At 29.5% G+C, this 23,028-nt stretch overlaps 1 protein-coding gene across 3 annotated transcripts; it reads left to right on the top strand.

The window, feature by feature from the left end:
* The first annotated feature begins 10,362 nt into the window (after positions 1-10,362).
* LOC119685523 lies at positions 10,363-12,109 on the top strand. Of its 3 annotated transcripts, none has more exons than XM_038099825.1 (3): positions 10,363-10,693; positions 10,757-10,996; positions 11,051-12,109. In XM_038099825.1, the coding sequence occupies exons 1-3, from the start codon at positions 10,510-10,512 to the stop codon at positions 12,013-12,015; spliced, it is 1,389 nt and encodes a 462-aa protein (XP_037955753.1). In that variant the 5' UTR covers positions 10,363-10,509; the 3' UTR covers positions 12,016-12,109. The 3 variants fall into 3 exon arrangements, with proteins under 3 accessions (XP_037955753.1, XP_037955752.1, XP_037955751.1); XM_038099824.1 differs by having other exon boundaries at positions 10,748-10,996; positions 11,060-12,109; XM_038099823.1 differs by having other exon boundaries at positions 10,748-10,996.
* The last annotated feature ends 10,919 nt before the right edge of the window (positions 12,110-23,028 follow it).

Genomic DNA, 23,028 nt, shown 5'->3' with positions numbered 1-23,028 from the left:
ATTTTGAGCAATCAACACAAATTGCCAAAACCAAAATAATTAAATCAATTTATTAGTTTATTAGCTGCTTGAATATTTTTTAACAGTGTTTTGATTTCTATTTTTATTTTCGTTTTAATTTGTTTATGTTTTTACTTTTTTCTGGTATTTTTAGTATTTAGTTATTGCCGTTTTTAGTTGCCGTTTTGTATATGAATTGACATTTGACAGTTGAGATGTTGTCATGGTTGCATGCTACCTAGCTCTGTGGTGAAAACTCTGAACTCGTTTTGAATCCTATGATGTGCAAATCAAAATAAGCAGGCGAATGGCATATCGTTGTCAATGTTACAAGCCCATGCCACACTTGAGTAAAATGGAGGATTAAATTTTACTCATGCTTTAATGCTGTTGTAAACATAATATATTTATTCTGTAATTTTTCAATTTTTTCCATTTTAAACTCACTCGATGTTTTATTTTTAATACCAGAACAAAACAGTGAACAGCGAGCAGTGAATGTAAAATTATTGTAAATACCAAAATAAATGTTACATTACTTTTCAAAATATACCTTTTGTACACTACCACCAAGCAGAGTTTATATTGTATACTAATTTTCAATCTGCGAAATTCATCAAGTGTAGCAAGCATCAAAACTTAGTTCAACAAATTTAATTCTCAAGAATTACTCAAGTATAACGTGGGCCAAAACAAACAGGCAAACGGCAGATCGTTGCCAATCCTAATGCAATATTATCTCAGCAATATTGATAAATAATTAAATTAAAATTAATTAAATTAATTTAAAAGTTGAGAATGAGAAAAGAATTTGATTATATTTTGGACACGATGAAGAAAGATTCTATGATAAGTCCAGAATTTTAGCCTTTTAGGAACAAGCTGGTATTTTAGTGTTGTTATGTGAGCACAGCGAAACAAAAATTATTACCATTTCGAAAGAAAACTTCTTCGTAAGATCTTTGGTCCTCTACGAGTTGGCGACTATGATTGCATCCGAATAAAACAGAAGCTGTAGAAACATTATCACAACATTATGCATAGCATCTGAAAAATAGTACTCTGTGAGGTCTCCAAAATATTCATTAATTGTAACAAGTTATTTAAGTCAATTTATTCATAATAACTATATTGAATTAAATTTTTAATGTCAGACAATAAAAAAAAAACAATTTTCTTTATAAAAATTTTTATTTTAATAAAGAGATTTTTTTGAACAGTAGTAAATTGCAATAACAAAATTTTATTATTTTCATTTAATTGAATCTTTTGTTCACTATTAAGCCGTTTCAAGTTTTGCCAAATCATCGGTCCTTTTAGAATTTTTTTATATTAAATATATAATTAAAATATAATACAAAAATATGTAATAAAATTATTGTTTTCATGTAACTAATTTAAAAATCACAATATTAAACTAAATTAATCCATTAATTAATAAAATGTAAACGTGTGTGGGTTTGAAGAGAAATCTTCATTTGGCTGGCATAATGTACACTTCTATTAAATATTATTTAAGTGTATTTAATATAAAAAGTTGATTTTATGTAGTACATCAGCAAATAATTTGCTCATATCACTTCATTCCAGTTCCATACCTGATAGATGCGTCTATTCTCATGGGACTCTGTCAATTTCAAATAAGTTAATCTTATTCGACATATACACATAAGTTTCTATTAAACTTCAAACACTGGCCGATCTGGTTATTCATTATATGATATCAGTTTAAGATATTTGAAACATTTAAAAAAAATTGTACTACTTTTAACTTAATTAAAAAAAATATTTAGTGGAAATAAGTCAATTAACTATAATAAAAATGTCAATTATCGTGAACACAAGATATTTAAGTCATTTTGTTTGTAATCCCCTGTTGTATTTAATTAAATGTCAATATTAATTATTTTTTTTTAAATGTATAATTTTATTTAAAAAAATTAATTTTTTTCTTGGCAACATAACTATGAAATAGTGTAGGCCTTTTAAATAATCCATTTCTCACGATTATTGGCACCATGTTCCCAGTTTTGTTATTTTGTTTATGCAGTAATTGCGAGATCATCTACATATATATACCTCTAATGTTATCAGCGGGAGGACAGCAGAGTGTAAGATTGTGAGTTATCCTAACAACGTTTTATTGTACTTGCACGTAGTTGCCACATTAAAATGCAGGAGACAGTATTCCCATTAAAGTTAGCGGATAGTTTTTTTTTAATTGAAAATTCTCATAATCGAAACTGGCAACTTCGAAAATTAAGAAAATAGTCTTGATGAGCTTTAACTGCGATAACATGATTTGCTTGATCAAATTGTTTCTAACAGCCCATCTTGTAGTTTTTGAGATATATATATATATATATATATTAGAATAATTAAAATTCGTTGATTATATCCTAGGGCAGCAGAGTGACAACATCTGGAGCTTAATACAAGATACTAAACTTCTCATTTTCAATTTTTGCGTTATATTTGTACTGCTAACATTGGCATCAGCTCAAAAACTACAATGTTTTGTTAACAGATGCATCCGTTCCATCTTGCGGATTTGATGGCCGAGAGTAATCTCGAACGAGAGGCTGTGCTGTGTTACTGCACAGAAACTTATTGGTACAGCAAATACGGCTTCGATAATTTAGATGCGGAAAAACACAGGTAAACCACGCAATACATGGCGCAGAACCATAGAATAGGAAACAAATAAGTCAATAAGTGAACTAAGATACTTTGCAAGAGATGGACAAGATTGCAAAAACTTTTTTAAAAATTTATGTGAATAGGCTGAGTTTGTACAATCTGATATTGAAAACATGCTAATAATAAAAATATCCTACGGCTATCAAATAAATTAAACAATCAATGGCACGGCCATAATTGTGACAAGCCATAATTGAGACTACACTAGAGAAAATTTTTAGCAGTGTTTTTGCAATTTAAATCAAACTAATTAATTATTATAAGATTTAGCAGTATTTTAATTTAAATACAGATGTCAAGATGGGGGATCTAACCACTATTCAACTATCTCCAATTGGTTGAGCCATTGTAAACAATAGATACTGATATAATTCCATTCGAATTTCAATAGGTAGATATACATTAATAATCCCTAGTCTTTTTTACATCCCAACTGTAGATATACATTAATAATCCCTAGTCTTTTTTACATCCCAACTAAATAATCCATTGCATTTTTCAATACTCTTTCGGAAAATTGAACATGTTTCTGTTTACTATTACCTCTGAAAGGTGGAATATTGGGACACTGACACTAGCAGATTCTGCCAAATGTGGAGAAGATATCCGCCTATTTTATTTACTTTTAGCCAATACTTGCCAGAAAATGGTTCCACTATTTGCATCTACTTCCATCAAACCGAATGATATATGTGGTCTTGAACAATGAAAATTAAGCTATCAATAATCGAATGCAATATATTATACAAAATTACTCATATGTCGAGATGTACCATTATCACTTCACATATTGATAACAATAATGCCAATAAACACATACAAGTTTTTATCCGGTATAGTGAATATCGCCTTATATCTCATTCGAAAGCAAGCTTTCTGCTAAAAACCGTTAATAGATAGAAAACAAAAAATTGTAACTTAGAAAAAATATATACTATGGATATAATTTTTTTATTGACTTGATGTGATCAAGTCTGTAAATAGAAGAATCTTGCGATAACCTAAAAATAATTTTAGATTATCAAAGCAATGAAATATGATATCTTCATTCAATTTTAGAGATTTTATTTATTTTCTTTTTACAATAAAATTAATTCAGAAAGTTTATTTAATTATATTAATGAATTTTATTTGCTAAAGAATACGCTTGAATCAGCTTGAAACGGCAATTTTATTAATGAATTGTTAATGAACTGATATAGAGCAACTACTCTTATTATATATGCATTTTATTTTATATATTTTGTATTTATATATTTTATAAAAACTTTTTATTACCGTAAACTCTCAAGTCATTCATTCATAAATCTCAATTTTCTACTTGTGCTTAATAAATCTTCTAGACTTTTATTCATACATAAAATTTTGCTTACCCAATTACGACACTTCATGCAGGGCTTTAAGATATTTTTTATGGCTTCACATAAAATCAGAGTTAACAGATTGACGGATTTAGTTATTATATCTGAAAGACGCATATGTAAATAAAAGTAACCATAAGGTAAGGTGTCGTAAACGCTGTTTTACTTTGAGCTAAAAATGCTAATTAGCCTCATTAATGACAAAATAAATAGTTTAAGAAATTAATAAATAAAATATTTAAATATTGAAATAAATATTTATATTGCAATTTAAAGATACATTAATTAATAGTTTTAAAAATATTACAGATGTCAGAAAGAAAATAGCAAGAGGCTCAGACTTATCTAAGCAATGATATTTTATTTAAAATTATTGTTTCGTCATAGGTTTTATATCTATTTTCTTTTTATATTAAAAATTTATACATTTATGAATTTATTACATCAATATTTATAGATGTTATTAGTATTGACAAAAGCTCATTAGAACACCGGAACACCGAAATTGTGAAATGACTATATAAATATATATAATTTACATATATATATTTGCTTTAATTTTTCATAAAAAAAATATTATATCAATAATTTCTTATACATTATTCCTATTTGTTTTAAACCTTTCCTTTTATTATCCTATTCCAAGTCACACAGTCCTGAACTGTTTTATCGTTCACTCTCTAGCAGCGTAGTTCTTATAGTAGTTTTCTAAATTTTCAGTAATAAGCGTCTTGATTTAAAAGTCCCATTGCATGACTATCTCAGCGGTACAATATCCTATATAAATATACATAATTTATATATATATATTTAAAATTTTAAATAGTTTAATTTGCTGTAAGACTTTATGAAAAACAATTATATGTAAATATTTTTTTATACTTTATTCTTATTTGTATTAAACATATTTTTCCTAGTATTACCCTATTCCAAGTCACACTGTCCTGGACTCTCTTTTTGTTTATTCTCTAGTAGCGTATGTCGCTCATAATAGATATTTTCAAGATTTTTGTTAATATAAGCCTGAATCTCTATTTATCTACTTCACCTACAACGCTTGCGTCTTCCTCTGAAAGTCCCATTACGTGACTATACCAGCGAATTAGGGTTTCTTTCAAATTTGCGTCGATTGGGGAGATAACTCAGTATTCACATTTCAGTCATATGAAATTTCCGCTATAATTTTTGCGGTAAAGTCCAACGCTGAGATGCATAGAACATTACTGGTTTGGTCATGCATTTGTGAACTTTGTCTTTTAACTGGTGTGGTATCTTCTTTTGGAAGAAAACATGAAAAGTCACTCTACAGATTTACCACCTACATTAAATTCAGTGTGCAGTTGCTTATCTTATGTATATCTTATATATATATAAGTATATCATTTTAACTAACCTAACCATTTGAACTTTCCCTTAATTTTTTTCTCTAATTTTTAGCGTTTCTGTTTTGCTTCAGTATTCGATTGACTCATCAGCTACCTATTGGAGATTCGGGAAATTATATATACTGACACAACTTTTTCTCCAGTATGACTTTATCATACGAGAAGACAACATTGTCGGCATATATTATATAAAGTTCAAAGTCTAAGTTCTTATCTAAGTAGATTCGTAACCAAGTCAAACAGCAGCGGACTTAAGTTTATGTGGTGCTGGACTACCTCATATACTTTGAAGTTATTTGTTAGATCTCTCGTGTATTTAACCTGCATGGTATCGTGATGATTGGTGTTTACAACCTGTTTGAAGAGAGTTCTTTCTGTGCTTTCTGTAATGAATAATACACTTTTTCTCATACACATTATGTTAATTAAATATTTGGTATAGGTATATTGCTGTAACAAAAAAAAATTGACATTAAATTGAGTCTCTTACTTAGTAAGTAGGCATGCTTTTTTTATAAAAAGGCATGATAATTTTACTTAACAAACTGAAGTGATATATAACACAGTAAACAGTATTTGAGTTTAATTTACCTAAGGATATTTCCTAATATAAAACTAGCCTCAGTACACAAACAGCACGCAACTCCCTGACAGATAACACAGAAAAGTGCAACCATACATTTACTCCGTATAAACACAAAGGAACTGCATACATTCCATAAGGCAATGAGTAAATGAGAAACAAACCAGGAGGCAGATACCGAGACTGAAGTTGGCTAATCCCAAATCAACACACAATTTAACAGTACGAATTTGAGCTCAAGCCCTGGACCCAGCGTGAAACAAGTGCTACTCACAGCGCTCGTGACATGCACTGTCCATAAATGTTTTCAAATATTTTTTTTTGATTGTTTGTGGAATTGTTTCAATTGTTGTTGTGTTGTTGTTGTTATTGCTGAAATTGCTAGCCGCTGAAATATTTAGCAAAATAACAAAAATTTGGTACACAACAAAAGCATTGACATAAAATCAACAAAAATTGAATTGTAAATCAAAATCAGAAATCTAAAATCGAACTGTAAAAAAATCAATTTCGCCCAACATTGACAGACGAACTGAATGACAGACGGACTTGGGAATCTAGCCAAGCAAAGTGAAGTTAAAATCTGCTATGAAAATTCAGTTTCATATGAAAAATTGTATGTGGTCGATTTTTTATTTATTTCTGCCCTGAGGTGAACTACAGTTTTCCGGATTTGTTTAATGTTATCCATTTTTTAGTTTTAACAATAATTTTTGCACTTTCGCGTTCCAAACGCTAATTGAGTTGCATTTCGACATTGATTGCTGCAACTCCAATTATTTACAGCACTGGCAATATATGGTACATATTCGTTGCCTTGAAGGCACAACATTCCATCAACAAATGCCGCAAGGTTTTTTTGTTTATTTTTCAAAAGAGTAGACAAATTTTCTTTTTTGGATTGCAATTGCATTTTGCATTTTGCCGCATTCTTAGTGCTGTACGCATTCTCCAGTGAAATTTTAGTTCTGGATTTTTAAGTGCATTTTTAACTCTAACATAGCACGAGTTCACCGCACCCTGCGTGTATGTTTACATTGGACAACCGCTGAGATACTAAGAGTGATGTCGATTTATTTATTTACATTTATTTTTCATTTTCAAAACAAAATTATCAATATCAAATATTTTAGAAAAAGTTTTTTCTCTTAAATTTTAGAAAAAAATTTTTTCATCATTTACTTCAGGATAATGTAATGAAAATTTTTAGAATATCTTATGCTTTAGATAGACATATTAATATCAATTTTCAATTTTCTTTTTAGTTAAAAATATTTAGATATGAACATTATTTAGATATTATATTATTATACAAAAATGGTAACTCTTTAGTAGGTGAATTTCTTATCGAATATTTTTCATTGATAATTCTAATTTTTCGCATGCTAAATATGCCATCAAATAAAATTGTTGCATCTCAGGGAGTGAAAAATCACAATAACTGTCGCAACATCATTGCAGTCACAAAAAATCACTAAATGGTTTGGCATTTCTTCAGGATGAATGATAGGACCATACTCTTTCATGTTTTATTATACTTAGTGTAACGCAAACTATCAATTCTGATCGGTAAAGACACATGTTTGCCAATTTTTTTTAACGTGAAATTAAATAATTCGATGTGAGAGATTTGTGGCTTCTTTTTTGGCGCTGATTTGTAACCACTGGACTTTTAATCATTTTGGACTTTTTGGAGGATCATGTTTATGTTAACAAAACCTATACTGACATTGCCAGCTATATACTGACAAGTCAACGAAAATTATGACCAGTGCTGAAAGACATCTTGAAAAATATTTGAATGATATTACATTTCAAACTAAATGATAAGGTATAATTATATCTATGAATAAACCAGCACAAATTAATGCTGTCCACAAAGCTAATAAAATCTGCAGGTTCAAGATATTTGGCATCTTTTAATCAAAGTCAAATGACGATACTGAATTAGTTTCACAGAGCAGAGTACAAGTAGATTAGATGACCGAAAATTTTATTCTGCTTTTCATACCATCTGCAAGTGTCGGTATCCTTTAGTTCTATCTTTAATAATTGGTAAATTTACAATAGCATGTGATTAATCTGAGTCTATATCTAATATTTGTCATGTTTAATGTTGGATCGAATGGACAATTTAAACTACCTTTTGTCTTTGAAGTCAGCTTTGGCTTCTCTAAAATCTTATATTTCCTGTTTTTAAGTACTAATTTGGTATAAAAAGGATATTATTAATTAATCATAAACTATTTGTAGAATCATTGAATTAATTTGTTAAAGTTTTCTTATAGTTGTTAAATTTTAATACTACTCTTTCTTGTGAATATCACTACTATTCGAAAAACCTCTCTATTGAAAGAATAGTTTATATTAAGAAGAGAAGAAAAAGAATGTTAAGAAAATAATTTATTATTAAAAATATTTACTTTCATATTCATTTATGTATTCTGACCAACAATAGAAACGACTTAAGAGTAGACTATGTACGACTCAAACTAAAATGACCTACATTCATACAAACTTGAAAATTGTAACGAAATCATTTTTGAAAAAGTCATTCCATATATACTCCCTCTTTAACAAGCAACCTTCTATATATATTAGGTAACATAGCCTAATAATTGTAATCATTATCCTTTGCGGTGCAAAAGTTAATTTTTTGTGTAAACAATTTTATTATAGCAAGTGAGCCCAAGTATCTTTTTTTCATACCCAGCTTAGGTAAGAAGTGTGCAAAAAATTTAATCCGCGAAAAAATCGCAAAACCACAGCGGACGCACAACAACTGCAGATGCGGGCGTTTTTGCATATTTACACATTCGCAGAGAACAAATGAATTTCAACTAACGTAGAACAAACATCGATTGAAAAGTCAATTTATTTACGACTTTGACTGAAAAGGAAATTTGCATCATTAAATCGCAGTTTTTTTCATTTTTCCATTTCTGCACTGCCACAACAACAAAAAAATAGTAAACGACCATAAATATCCAAATTCTAAACTGAAGAAAAATGTATCTATGCATTTGCACAACCTCACTGTCACAGTGAATAGCAATAAAAAGAAGTAAAATTTTATTTAAGGCTAATAAAGTCATAAATTGAACCATTAGTATAGGAAAAAAAAGTGACAAGGTCACATCTCAGGCATTTGCATGCCATTAAAATCAAGGTGAAAACGTTGAAAACTGGCTGGAAACAATAGTAGATATCCTGAAAACTGCAGCATTGCAGTTTGTGCCAACAACGGGATTCAAGGAACTAACAAAATTTACAACCTCACACAAAAACGCAGTTTTGCATGTGTAGAATTCGTTTGTGAAGATGTGCCCGTAGAATGGAAGCTCTACAATGTGATTTCAATGTATTTCATATGCTTCATTGACAGAATAACTAACTTATCTTGTATCTGCGTAAGAGCGTAATTGGTAAAAAGCAAATCACAAGAAAATTTACCTGGTATTGAAGTCAAAACTTAACTGGTTGCATGTGCTCGTAACTACGTGTCACTAGTGAAATCACAGAGAACAATGAATGATTTTGACTTTTGTAGTTTGTATACTTTGCCCGCCTACTTGGAATCAAGAAGTAATCTATCCACACTTTAATACTATTTTAGGGTCACAGTTGAACTTTGGTATACTCATATATTGTAAATATATATATATATGTATATATAAATATATATACCTATGCAATGAAATTTTTACATTTTATTTGATTTATGGCTATGATTTATGATCTATTCTTTATTTATATATTTGTTATCAATTTGTTCTTCGGTAATATATTATATTACATATTATCAAAAATATCTCCTTGCACTGAAAATGTAGTTTTTTATTTTTTTTGCTTTTAATTTGTCAATGGTTTTAAGTTAATTTGATTCTGTTAAGCTTAAATTTGCAAACTATTATTATTATAGGTTTAAAGTAGTAACAAAAATATTTATTTTTAAAAATATGAATTTCGTTTTTTCAGTAAACTTGTTCGTAATAAAGAGGTACACATATCCGTCTCACAAATCTTTCTCCAAATTCCTCTGAGAGTGATTTTTCATAAATCCACCTATAGAACCGTTTGCAGAAATATTTGAAAAGTCCCTCTTGTTGAGAGACTCATAATCTTTATCTATTCATTATTATCTTATAGAACTGATCCCAGTGCAAGAACATAATTTGGTGTGTACTATTGTTTCTATCAAATCTGTGTAAAATACTAGTATGTGAAATCATATAAGAAAAATATTTTTTTCTTAGCAAGTCAAGAAATTTTTAAATATTCTTTTACGTTTTACTTGCCAAATAGATTTTTAATAAATTTCATAAAATAATATATTTTTTAAGCAACAGTTCACAAAAATTTGGTACCATTTATGCATTCTTCATGTAAGTAAAATTTAATGTGAAATTTAATTTGCGGATCAATGGTACTTAAATATATGAACTCCTTGCATCCAACCAAATCGATGCCTCAATAAAAAATGGATACAAACGAAATAATCAATAACTTATCAAACGTAACAACAAGTCAAAATGGCATCAGTTTTGATATGGATATCACATCAACAGATGATTCAATCACAAACCAAGGTGCAACAGGTGAGGAACAGCCCAACACTTGTACTCTCCTTGAGTCCAATAAAACTAAGCATCAACAGGATATTGGTAAGAATACTTGCAATCACATATTAACCGAAATTTGATTCCGAAATTCAATAGATTCTATAGACTACCTAACGATGTCATCAGCAACTATTAGCACGCATAGAGAGCATAGCATGGAACAAAATAGCGACCTCCCATGGAAATCATCAAACGTGAAAACAACTAAAAATGGTATCAGTTTCGATATAAAGTACTCATCTTCACTTCCACTCTTAACTCAAAGTGGATCAGCATCAAAGAAAGAAGCAAAAATAGTTCAGACTCACCTTCAGTGTAATAAAACCGATCAAAAACAAAATTTTGGTAAGATTTATTCAAATCACATATTACCCGAAATAAAATTCTGAAATTCGCTAAATTCTATAGACTATACAAAATTATCATCGGCTATTACAGAGCCACATAGAGCTGAAGGTGAAAATCAAGCAACTGATAAATTGACGACAATATCAAAGGATATTGCCTTTTCAACTCAAAAACCTGCTATCTTTTCGAGAGTGTCATCAACAAAAGCTAAGCACCGCACTCTAGAAGAAATTATGCAAAAACTGTTTGATGCTGCAGTAAGACGTCATAAATATTATCAAAACTATGACGTGCTACGTAAGGTTGGCAAGGTGATACAAAATCGACATAAGATGTTCACAAGTTATAGACAACTTATAGAAACAAGGTTGAGTTCCAGGATGAAGCAGTACGATGATCGCCGCAGCAAAAAAATTTTAAGTATACAACGTAAAGCACAAAGTGAGAATTCAAAATTGAAGAGCGCCGCTCAAAAAGTCGAAATGGCCAGAGAAAAGATAATACGAAACTACTCGGAAAAATTAGAAAAGATGAAAAATATTACGAAATTAAAAGATAACCAATATTTTGTAAATATTAAATCAAAAAGGGTTTTGCCGCGTAGTTTCAAATTGTTAGACAACAGAAAATGTAAGCAACAAAAACGAAATTCTGTAGCTAAAAGTAACAAAGAAATAACAGTCAAAGTTACTAATCAAAACCGTGATCATCATAAGGATAGGTTTGAGCTATTTACAAATATATCTCATCACAGTCAAGGGAAAAAGAAAATAAAACCAACTTTAATACAGCCGCATCTTAAGCGTAATTTCAAAACCAAAGTATTAAAGCAAGAGGAAGCTGCAGAAAACGTTACAAAAGTTGTAAAGAAAAAATCTACTTTACCAAGAATATTGGAGAAGACGACACGGTATCCTTCTACTTTACAAAATGAAGCCTCTAAAGAAAAATCAGAACTTAAAAAACTAAAGAAAGCTAAGACAACCCTGGAAGCTAGAAAGCCTTGGAGGAATTAAATGGTCATGATAACGACCAAATCATTTGTGTTACGGAGTGAAAAAATTTATTTTTGAGTTATTCAAATAAAATTAAAGAAAACAGATATCTAAATTTGGTACGTGTATTAATTCTTCTATTGTTACTGATCTTATTTTGTTTAAAACAAGTTTTAAAAGCAAAGTTAAATTTTAAACGGAAAATATTATTGTAAATCGAATTCATATATAATAATTCGGTTATTATCTATATATTTAATGTGCAAATGTCGATATTATTTTTATATATAACTTTAAAGCCCAAGGAATGCACTGACGAGCTTGCTAAACTAGGCGCCTCTTCCACAGATACACCTATTTCGATCACTACCCCTGTCGGCTACAGTCGAGGGCTGATTCATGACCAGTTTTTCCGACAAGGTCAAGGTCAAGGGCTACTTGACCAATCTACCAGTGTGTGTACCAGCTCTTGAGGAAATGACACCAGAACACTTGATACGTTTTTGTCCAGGTTTAAACAGAACTAGGTTTAAGTTTCTAGGGGACCCCTTCTTCGATTCACTTAATATCTCCAGCATTAGCATTAGCCAGATTCTTGCCTTTGTTAGTGCCTCCGGCTGATTATAGTTTAACCTTTGACCTACTACCCACTATTACGAGGTTTTTGTGGATTTAAATCGGCTTTTTGGGTAATTGAGGAGGACTCGTCCTCTCTCCACCTGAACTAACTGGAATACTAATAAAACTTTTATACTAAGAAACTCTAAGCTTAGTAATAGTGCTTTAAACACTTATACAGTGTTTAAACGGTGTTAAAGGGAAACAATCTATCAAATTTTTTATTTGATAGTTATAACTAATTATAAATTTCTTAAATATAGGAAGTAAAGCTGAGAGATTCACTTTCTACTGTATATTTCAATCTTACAGTGCATTATCAGGAAGTCAATATATGGATACGCTTCTTTTTCTTCCTTTTCTTCTGGCCTAAAAGAAAATTCTAGGTATGAACATAAATTTTATGCTTTCTACAGATTATTACCAATCAAAAGCACTACAAAAAATTATTAGATATAACATTAATAACAAATATTATTTTTAAAATTTATAAGAACACAATCCCATAATCGTTTATATAAAAATTGTAAAGCGATAATATTAAATCCTAAAAATACCATTTAATGTTAGTGGTATTTATTATTAATCAATTGAAGTCATTTCAATGTTTCAATAAATGGAATAAACTTCAACTAGATTCTATTTTATTAACCATACATCCTAACAAATACACCACATCAGTCTAAACAGAACTTAACAACATAAGACAATACCATAGACATAAATTTTCTAAATAATATAAATTTATAATATCTAGAGTGACATAAATTAATCTCAAGTGTTATACACTTCGCTCGAGATTAACCAAACGAAAATGAAAATTGTATTAAAAATAATTCTCGATTTGAAAAGTTACCCCAGATATAGCGTCCGCTTCTCTGGGAAGAAAAGTCAATATTAGTAACTTTTAGATCGATTTTACTTACCTATGAACAGTTTATATTTAAAGTAAGGAACAGATTTGCTAGATACTAACTTGACTTAATATTACAGTTGGGAAGAGTCTGTAGGTTGATATTTGTTTTAATGTATATCTTCTCAACTCTCTATCTATAACCTTTCCATTGAACAAACGATTAACCGTCAGTTAACTACCTGGTACATGTTTTCTTAAGATATTATCATTAGAGAGTTCTTCGAGTTATTATAATGGTAACTTTTTCTCCAAATATTTTTAGTATTTCTTGTAATAAAATCAATTTAATCAATCCGGAATACATATATATGTTAAGAGATAATATAAAAATTCAAAAAGATTAAATTATTTTAACTCAATTTTAATAATTATTTTTGTATCGCATGTTACTGTAAGATAGATGAGCTTGCCAACTATACTAAACTAAAATTTACACGACATTTTATTTTAATTTAAAAAAACTTCCACGGAACATAGATAGAAATGAAATATGGCTCTGGAAAGTTGCTTATAAATTATTTTATTGTATGTAAGAAATTTTTCTCACTCATCTTATAGGTTTTTTTTTCTGAGAGTAGAGTTTATTAAAAACACATTAAGATATTTAAGGATATATAAAGATATGAATACACCGCTAGTATTATATAACCATTTGTTAAAATTTTTTTATATAGAACAACTAAAAATATGCTGAGAACACAACATTTTAAAACATGGGAAACATTGAAACATTTTAAATGGGAAATAATGTAGCAACATAAATTGTAAAGATGTCAGTGTTGTCGGCAATGCATTGAGCCTATAAACGTTAGTAGATCCCAAAGATCACTCTAATTAACCTAGCCTATCTGGAAGTCGAATATCTGATTCTCAGAACATTTAAATTATATACTGAACAATTTATATCAGTCTTTCATTATTATCCTTCCTAATCGATTTGGAATGAAAATGTAAGTATGGTTTTATTTGAATTTCACTAGACTCAATTACCGAATTGATTAACAAGTAACTCTTTCTTTTCTTTCTTTTCCAATGCAAAATTTGTTTTTTTAATTCCTTGCCTTCATAAATCTTTTAGTTACGTGGTAGGCGTGAGGCGATGTGCATTCATTCTCAGGTAACAGAGTCCATTGTTCTATCGCCTTTCTGACCACTTCTCGGTAAATATAGAATTTACCTCTACAACAATGTCTTACATACGTCTCAATAGCGTATACGATGTATACACAAACGCTCTATTATGTACGAGTACGACAGGATCTTTAACTTCGATCTTTTGCGTGAACAATTCACAAATTTTCGTCCATTTGACAAAATCGTGAACAAGGCCACCGTGCAATAGTTATAAATCTTTTTTACAATTTTATTTAAAAAATAAAAATAAAATTAGCTGAATTTTGTAATCATAAATTTTATTTATTTTTTTTCCATCTTTTTTATTGTTTTCCTAAAACGTGTGTAGAATTTTACTTTTAAAAAGAAATGAATATGAAACCTCTTGGGTTTTTCACAAAATTTATAGAGTTAAGGGGTTATTTTATAACTAATTGTTAAGAAATTACGAGTGTTTTAGAGGTCATAAAAATTTGTTACCATTTTTTATTATAGTTCAATATTATAACGTCATTTCAAAAAAGAATTTTTATAGTTTGTTGTTAGAAAATTTGAAACAAAATTGATGTCTATCATATGTACCTATATATATATATATATATTTATATATAGGTATATAATTTTTTTAATATATATAGTATAAGTGTAAACCCTAAATAATAGTCTTCACAAAAGATAATTTGTCCCATGCATATGAAAAATGTTAGATAGTGTTTTTTAAAGCATTTAATTAATGTATTACTGCGTTTACACTAACGCAATTAATTCGACATATGTGCAGCAAGAAGTGTATTGATATAATTGTAACTATAAACATACTCTTTACTTTATAAAAAAATGATAACTACTAACCTAATATTAGGTTTATATATTTATATTTACTTATAATCCTTTAACCATTTTTTGCGACTGGCAAATAATGAGTTGACCCTTGCTAAACGGCATGGAGCTAGACTCGGCCTACCCTGTGGTACGTCTTGCAGTGTGTATCTACCAGCTCACGAAGAAAGGACACTGGAACACTTGATGTGTCTTTCTCCAGGTCTGGTCAAATCTAGGTTTAACTTTCTAGGGGACTCCTTCTTCAATTCACTCGGCGATATCTCTAGCATTAGCATTAGCCAGATTCTTGCTTTTATACATGGCTCTTGCTGGTTCTAGTTTGACCTTTTCTCTACTACCCACTATTAATAGGTTTAATTAATAGGCTTTTTCAGCTAATTAAGGAGGACTCGCCACAACTAACTAACTATAATCTTTCAAATTAACAAATCAAAATTCCAATTGCCCCTCTCAAGATCAGTGGATTAAATTGAAAAAGAGTACTGACTAATTAATAGAATTGGGTATTTCAAAAAATTATCCAGTAAAATAAAAATTGTTAATATTTAACAAATTTTATTATCATTTTAATTTAATATGAATTATGTAGGTATTAGGAATTTTTTTCTTTTATTTCTTTAAATTTCGTTCAGACCGAGATCAATTAATTAAATATAAAAAAAAGTATTACTGAATTTATATAATTAGATCTTCGAAAAATTATTTAGCGACAAAAATCGCTGCCTATCAAACGTAAACAGTGCACGATCCATATATAAATACTATATACTTATGTATATAGTTAAATAAATATGCTCGTAGTTACGTTTGCCTATCCAACGCTCGTCGGTGATGGTAACAAAATTTTGCAACGAAAATTGATATTACAATTTATTTCAAAAAAATATGTTTATGTTGAAAAAATGTTGATTTCTTATTCAAATTTATAAGAGTTTTTAAAATAATACTCAATAAAAAACCTATTCTATCCTAAAATCAATATTTCAATATAATACATGGAATCCAACTTTTAAAACTTCTGCTTATTCTTTTTTAATAAATTTTTCATTAATGCCACACAACAATTGAATTGTTTACAGGTAACCAATGGGCTCTCTAAGATTCCAAAATGTAATCCTATTTAAAATTGAATACCCACTGTTTTGCAAACGCCTACTTAACAAAGGATTTAACTCCGAAAAGTGCTTTATGCATGTTGTCTTATAGATCTTATAGACAAATTTAATGGAATGTTGGTATGGCAAGTGCCGTTAAAACTTAATTAGCGGATTAGAAGAAAAAATTGAAAACAAAATAATTTTGCAAAATTCTAAAGAAAATCAATGCAATTATAAAATTGAGAAGAACTCACTTATAATAAAGATATTTGTTGCAAGTTCCTTAACACCTACTGTGTGAGTGCCTTCAAAATCAGTAGAAAGTAGCCAATATTCAAAACAAAATATATAGGAAAACAAACACTTTTGTTTGGGAATCAAGCAGTCAGAGATTACATCAATTGTAAAAATAGCTCAGCAAAATATCATTTATGGTTTTTGAGGGATACAAAATGCTACTAGAAAAACACTCAATCACGTGTCTACACTTAAACAAGATGTTTTTTTGACAATTGCAGTTGTTTTCTTTAAATTGTATTTTTTATACGAGCAAAAAGAAGCATATATTTTTATTGGAAGGAATTTTACAGCTGCATCCCTTTATCTTCTCAGTATTTTGTATTACATCAAACCGCATACGAGATACTAAAATCACACATTCTTACAAGTCCTTAGCCGCTATCTTAAAGAGCGCATCAATATCAACCTTTTTCGAATTTTTTTTTATTGATATTTTTCTTTAGTTTATTAATTACAAATTACGCTTCCCAGTCACAAGCTGAATTCGATATCTTCGAAATCTCACAATTTTATTATTTAGTATAAACTAAGACTGCAGTGACTTTTAGTGACTTTTACCTGAAATCAGAAGGAAGAAAGAAGATGCCGCCAACGCAATTTCAATACTGTCAAACGAATTCAAGTTTTGAACATAAGAAATATTTTTGTCGTGGATTTTTTCCATATTTTTAGTTAATAAATAATTTTATTATTTTCTTTTTCGTATAAATTTTCCAAAGTTTTCCTCAATCAGGCGGCTAAGTTGTCTCTCCAGATCTTTATCACTTAACATAGTTAACAATTATTAATTGATCATAACATTTATCAAAATGATTTTTATTTACTTTTTGTTATTGTACTTTTGATTTGGAATTGTTCTCAACTCTTTGGGCACATAATCAGCATAATAATCTAATAATTTTCAACTCTTTCTTGACTCCAATTTTGATTTTACATCTGAGATTTTATTTTAGATAACTTTGTCGCATAGGTCTTTTGCCGTCTTCTGTGTATTTTACTGCATTTGTGTTACGAACAGAAATTATTTAATATTTTTAAAATATTATATAACATAAAGAACTTTTTTATAGGGGATATTTAAAATATTTATAAGTTTATTAATATACATATCCGGTCATATTAAGCGAGTCATGTAATTTGAGAATGCTTTAATCACAATATTATTCAATATATTTTTGTAAGACTTGAATATAAATTAAAAAGAAAGGATAAAACTGAGAATGCTATAAACTTCTATGTACACAATTATATGGTATATTATGTATCAATTTTTAAATTCATACAATAAACACAAGTTTTTTATTCCAACTTTTCCCATAAAGTCATAGCTCTTTTTGAAGTCGTTCATTCTATGTATTATGTAGATGCTAGAGTCTTCTGTCACCTTTGCTATTGTGATCAAGAATGTTTTAATAATGTCTTCATTAGTCCAAGTCTCTAATATTTTTGTTTCATAATTTCTTTAATGAAAAGACACTGTCATAATATAATAATAATTTCTTGCTCGTGTTGAACGGTATCGGTCAAAATGTTTTATAGAAATGATGCTTTAACAATATTAATATTAAAAAAATCTTATTTTTAAATATAGAGTTGTTTAAAGATCTCCAAATTTTGTTCAGGAGTCCCAAAGGTGTTGCTAAGCTATTAAAAATATATTTTATATGTTGTGTTGAAATTGTTATCATCTCATCGCCAGCGTTATTTGAGATATAGCTATATAAGAAAACGTTGTACTTCTACCATTGATTGAGATAGAACTATCTAAGTAATAGATATCCATGCCTGAACCTTTTACTACATGGTTATGTAGATTACCATTCCAACATTATTTGTGTCTCAATTTTCCTTATAGATTCCAAAATAAAAATGAAATTTGAATACATCTGTCGGATATTATTTTGCGTAATCCACATCACAAAGTTTATTACATAAGTCGAATGTAATTATTTATCTTTTGCAAATTGCTTCTGACATCATAACCCCGATGATCCTGTTGAATAAGATCATAAGAGTATACAGATTTATGATACGATATGATACGATTTATGATATTATAAACATAAATTGTCCAAGGGTTTTATTTACACTCCCTTTGTTTCATATATTCTACTTCCTGTAATGCCTTCTTTTCACTATCTCATTTTAAATGACAATTATAATTGACTAGTGTGTCAAATACACTTTCATTGCATGACAAGAATGCGAATTATACTGACAATATTTGACATTGAAAATGACATAGTAAAAATGAGGCATAAAAAATTATTCTATTGAATACTATGATTCAAAACTTTTTTCAAACCTTTATATTTTCCGTATATTTGATTTTATTTCACTTGGCTTATTTCAGAATCTAAAAATAATTAGATTCTGTTAATTAGTTCATTAATTCTAAGTTATTCTCTTATTATTACTTTCAACAGAAATACAATAATTTTATGAGTAATTGAGAAAATGTTTTTAACATCTAACATAATGTTTCTTCACAATTACATAATAGTTTCCTGATCCAGGAAAAAGATATCTATAATTATTACAGTCAGGTAATGTCTTTAAAACGTGCTAAGGTATCCCAATGGATCTTCTTTCCATAAGGCGAGCTACCACTAAGGTGGGAAACTATTTTTAACCATAGGTATAAACAAGTTAAGTTTAAATCAGCTTTAGAACAACTTAAAGTCCTGATTCTTATGGTATCGAAGAGTAAAAATAATTTGCAACTAGAGTGCAATGTAAATTAACAATAACTATGCGAAATAATTTGTTCTTCTTTCTGAAGCGAGGTGTTTCTTAACTAAGGCCTGTGATATTAGTTGATCATCTCTTCTGCCAGAAAATGCTTTTGCAGAAAATGCTTAGCCAACGTATCATTGTGTGCTAAGATGGAAAATCAAGTAGATTTAAAATGAATTGCAATAATTCTATATTTTAATATAATAATTTTATGAAATATATGTTACAAGCCATACTAGCTTCAGTCTATAAACTTAATTTAAAGCTCTTAAATGTAAGAAAAAGCTTTAATTATTTGCAAGTCTTTGTTAGGTGTAGTTATTTACATCCAAGAAAATAGAAAAAAAATTGAAAAAGACTAATAAACCTTCACCCTGTGTACTAAGTATACGGTAAATTTTAATTATGCGATTCAATAACGATGTTAATGGTTTCTTTTTGAAATAAAAAATAAATGTAAGAAAAGATAAAATCGCATTAAAGTCGTCATTAAAACATGACAAGAAACAAGACGAGCTATCCAACTAAGAAAGAAACAAACCAACTCGCAACATCTAAATCATACAAAATATTATTGAACATTTTATTAGCTTCAAGATATTCCAGCTAAAAGAGCGACATTATTAATGATGTGAAGTGAAGAGTTTAAGCCAAATTTTATTATAATTTTTTGTGATGCGGTTTACGAGCGCAACCACAAAGCCACTGCACAAGATCACCTCTAAGCCTGTTAAACCATGTGAAATCTGTAGAAGTGCTCTGCTTTTTCCTTCCTCCACTATAGATTGCAATAAGCCTGGCAATCACGAGGCTATCAAAAGCCTCAAAAAAATAATGAAATCACTTGATGAGTTCAGATTTTTGTCAGATTTTGTCTCCTTTTTTACTGCACCTTCCCGTCATTTCTGTCTCTTGCGCCTGTCCAAAGATGACTTTTGATGGCGCTACGATCTTAAACTTTTTGTTCGATATAATACAATTCCAATTCCAATTCCATTCTCTTTACGAGTATTGTACTCGCTTGGAAAAAAATTTTAAGCGCCATCATTTATTATGCCGTCGCTGGTTTTTTTGTAGGTTTTTCTTGTTCTTTTCGAAAAATATCTTGTATTTTACATTTGAATTTATGTGATTTTTATGCGTAGACATAATTATGAAGCATCCTAAAGACGTACGATATTAAGAGTTGAGAAGAATAAAAGAAAATTAACTAAAACGAAATGAATTGTACTGAGTTAGTCAACCTGGCCAAAGCACGAAGAACAGCTCTCAACCATTTCGCCTCGGTTGTTGGGTGTTTGTGCCTTTTGGTATTTCACCGTCATAAATTATAAAATTTTATGCGTAAATTAATGACATCGTTTGGTTTAGAATGTTTATCTTGTTTTTAATAATTATTATTAATGTTATTGGTAAACTGGATTAGTTTACTTGATTGGCTATAAATATGAAATACAAATAGTTACATCGTTTGTTTGGAGTTGATATCGATACCTACGTGCTTGATGTGTGTGGTTAATGACACATCATTTCAGAGACAGATGGATGAAAATGTAAAGCGAACGACAAGGATCATATGTATTGGTATTTTAATTTGTCTTAATTTATATCATTAAAGTAACTAAATTTCTTCGTAAAGCAGGATATATTATGACTAGACAATTAAACTACATTAGGTTGGAATGGCAGGTTTTTTACCAAATCTTAAATAATGGCTTATTTTGTGACCACAGATGAGAAAAAAATTGAATCCTTTTAAGAAACACAACTCCTCCTCGTCGACTAGCCTAGTACACTATGTCTATGTACACGCATGACCGTGTTGCCTTATCAACAATCCTAATTTAATTGCCACAAGCCTCGATACACCAGTATCCCACGTCCACCTGCCATATCATGGTCAGTTATGTCAACTCAACACCTCCGTTTATTATTCAATGCATATCTATCTTATGCCGTTAATCACACTATCGTCCGCCAGCCCAACTGTCTTATCATTTAGTAATATCATTATACACGTCATCCGCATCCTAGGTCAACCTGCATCTGCTCGATCTATGCTCAACCTACAGTTCTTCGAATTTCCACAATGAATACTCTTTAAAGGAATCTAACCTGAGCAGTGTGAGGGTACAATTAAACTATACTAACATATGTTGCTCAAACCAGTTTTCCACAAGGCCAAAAATAATTTAAACTGTAAGGTTTCTCAATAGAAGTCAAGATCCTACTTTGCAGTCGTTCAAATGTTATGATTCCTCGTGCTACTCCCTCTCCTCCTCCTCTGCGCGCGCGCTTCCTCGAATCATGCAGTCAGTCAGTTATCCCAGCACGGCACCATGTCAAATGTCCCTATCTCCAGATTTACAGTTAGGTAGCCAGTTGGTATAACTCAATACTGCCATCATATATAACTAGTGCAATTGTTTCCAGATGTTTTTCCTATAAAAATAATTCCACAAAATTGCTAATACTATATTATCTACCACTGTATTGTCAATAATTGACTTAAAAATACTGTCTAATACTCGTAACAAACTATGTATGATATTCTTACATATATTTTATTCCTATATATATATATAAACACTTATAATTCATTGTAAAGGAATCTACTTATCAGATTCGCTCAAACACCATTCTGAAAATCTAGTGACGTGGAAAAGATTTTTTCTATTTAAAGTATTTGTACTTAAAGGCGTAAAATGTTTGGACTGAATGTTGAATTTGAAGTGTTTCTGTTTCAAATTTTAATAAAAGCGTCAAATATTAAATATTTAAATGTTAGAACCCTTTTCGTCTAAATCTAATTGAAGTTTTACTTAAAATACAGTTTGTATCTTCTTTAATATCGGAGTTATTATTCACACATAATCCAATTACCATCAAATGTAATGATAAAAGTTTTCATTTTATCTAAATGCATTAAATTTATATATCTATAGTTCTATTATTCTATTTTGAATTGAATAATTCCTTTATTCTTCCTATTTTCGATAAGCCTTACTAATAATTATTATCTTATTATTAATTATCAAAAACTATATTAACATTTTTAATATCTAATTAATAACCCTCCTATTATGTAGCATTATTTCTGGCATTTGAAATAATATTCAGTCCAATATTTTGACAGCAATTGTTATTAAACACAACACTTGATGAGACACTTAAGCCACATCAGTCACATACCCGTAATATTTCTAATATAAATGCACATAAATTTCAAATGTGTCACAAAAGAGACAAGCGTTGCACAGCGCCTGCGTTTGTGCATTCTTCTGAGACTGGCTTCGGGCCAGCCGCTCTCTGTGCCTATGCCTTATGCCTGTGCGCTTGCGCCAGTAAAACATTTCAACAATTTGTCGTTCAAATGACTATGGCTTCGGCTGACTTTGTGACTATGCCTGC

The sequence above is a fragment of the Teleopsis dalmanni genome, chromosome 2, assembly GCF_002237135.1.
Source record: "Teleopsis dalmanni isolate 2A chromosome 2, ASM223713v2, whole genome shotgun sequence".
In the NCBI taxonomy this organism is placed as follows: domain Eukaryota; kingdom Metazoa; phylum Arthropoda; class Insecta; order Diptera; family Diopsidae; genus Teleopsis; species Teleopsis dalmanni.
Note: the sequence above shows the minus strand (reverse complement) of the source record. Positions and strands in the feature narration are given on the sequence as shown.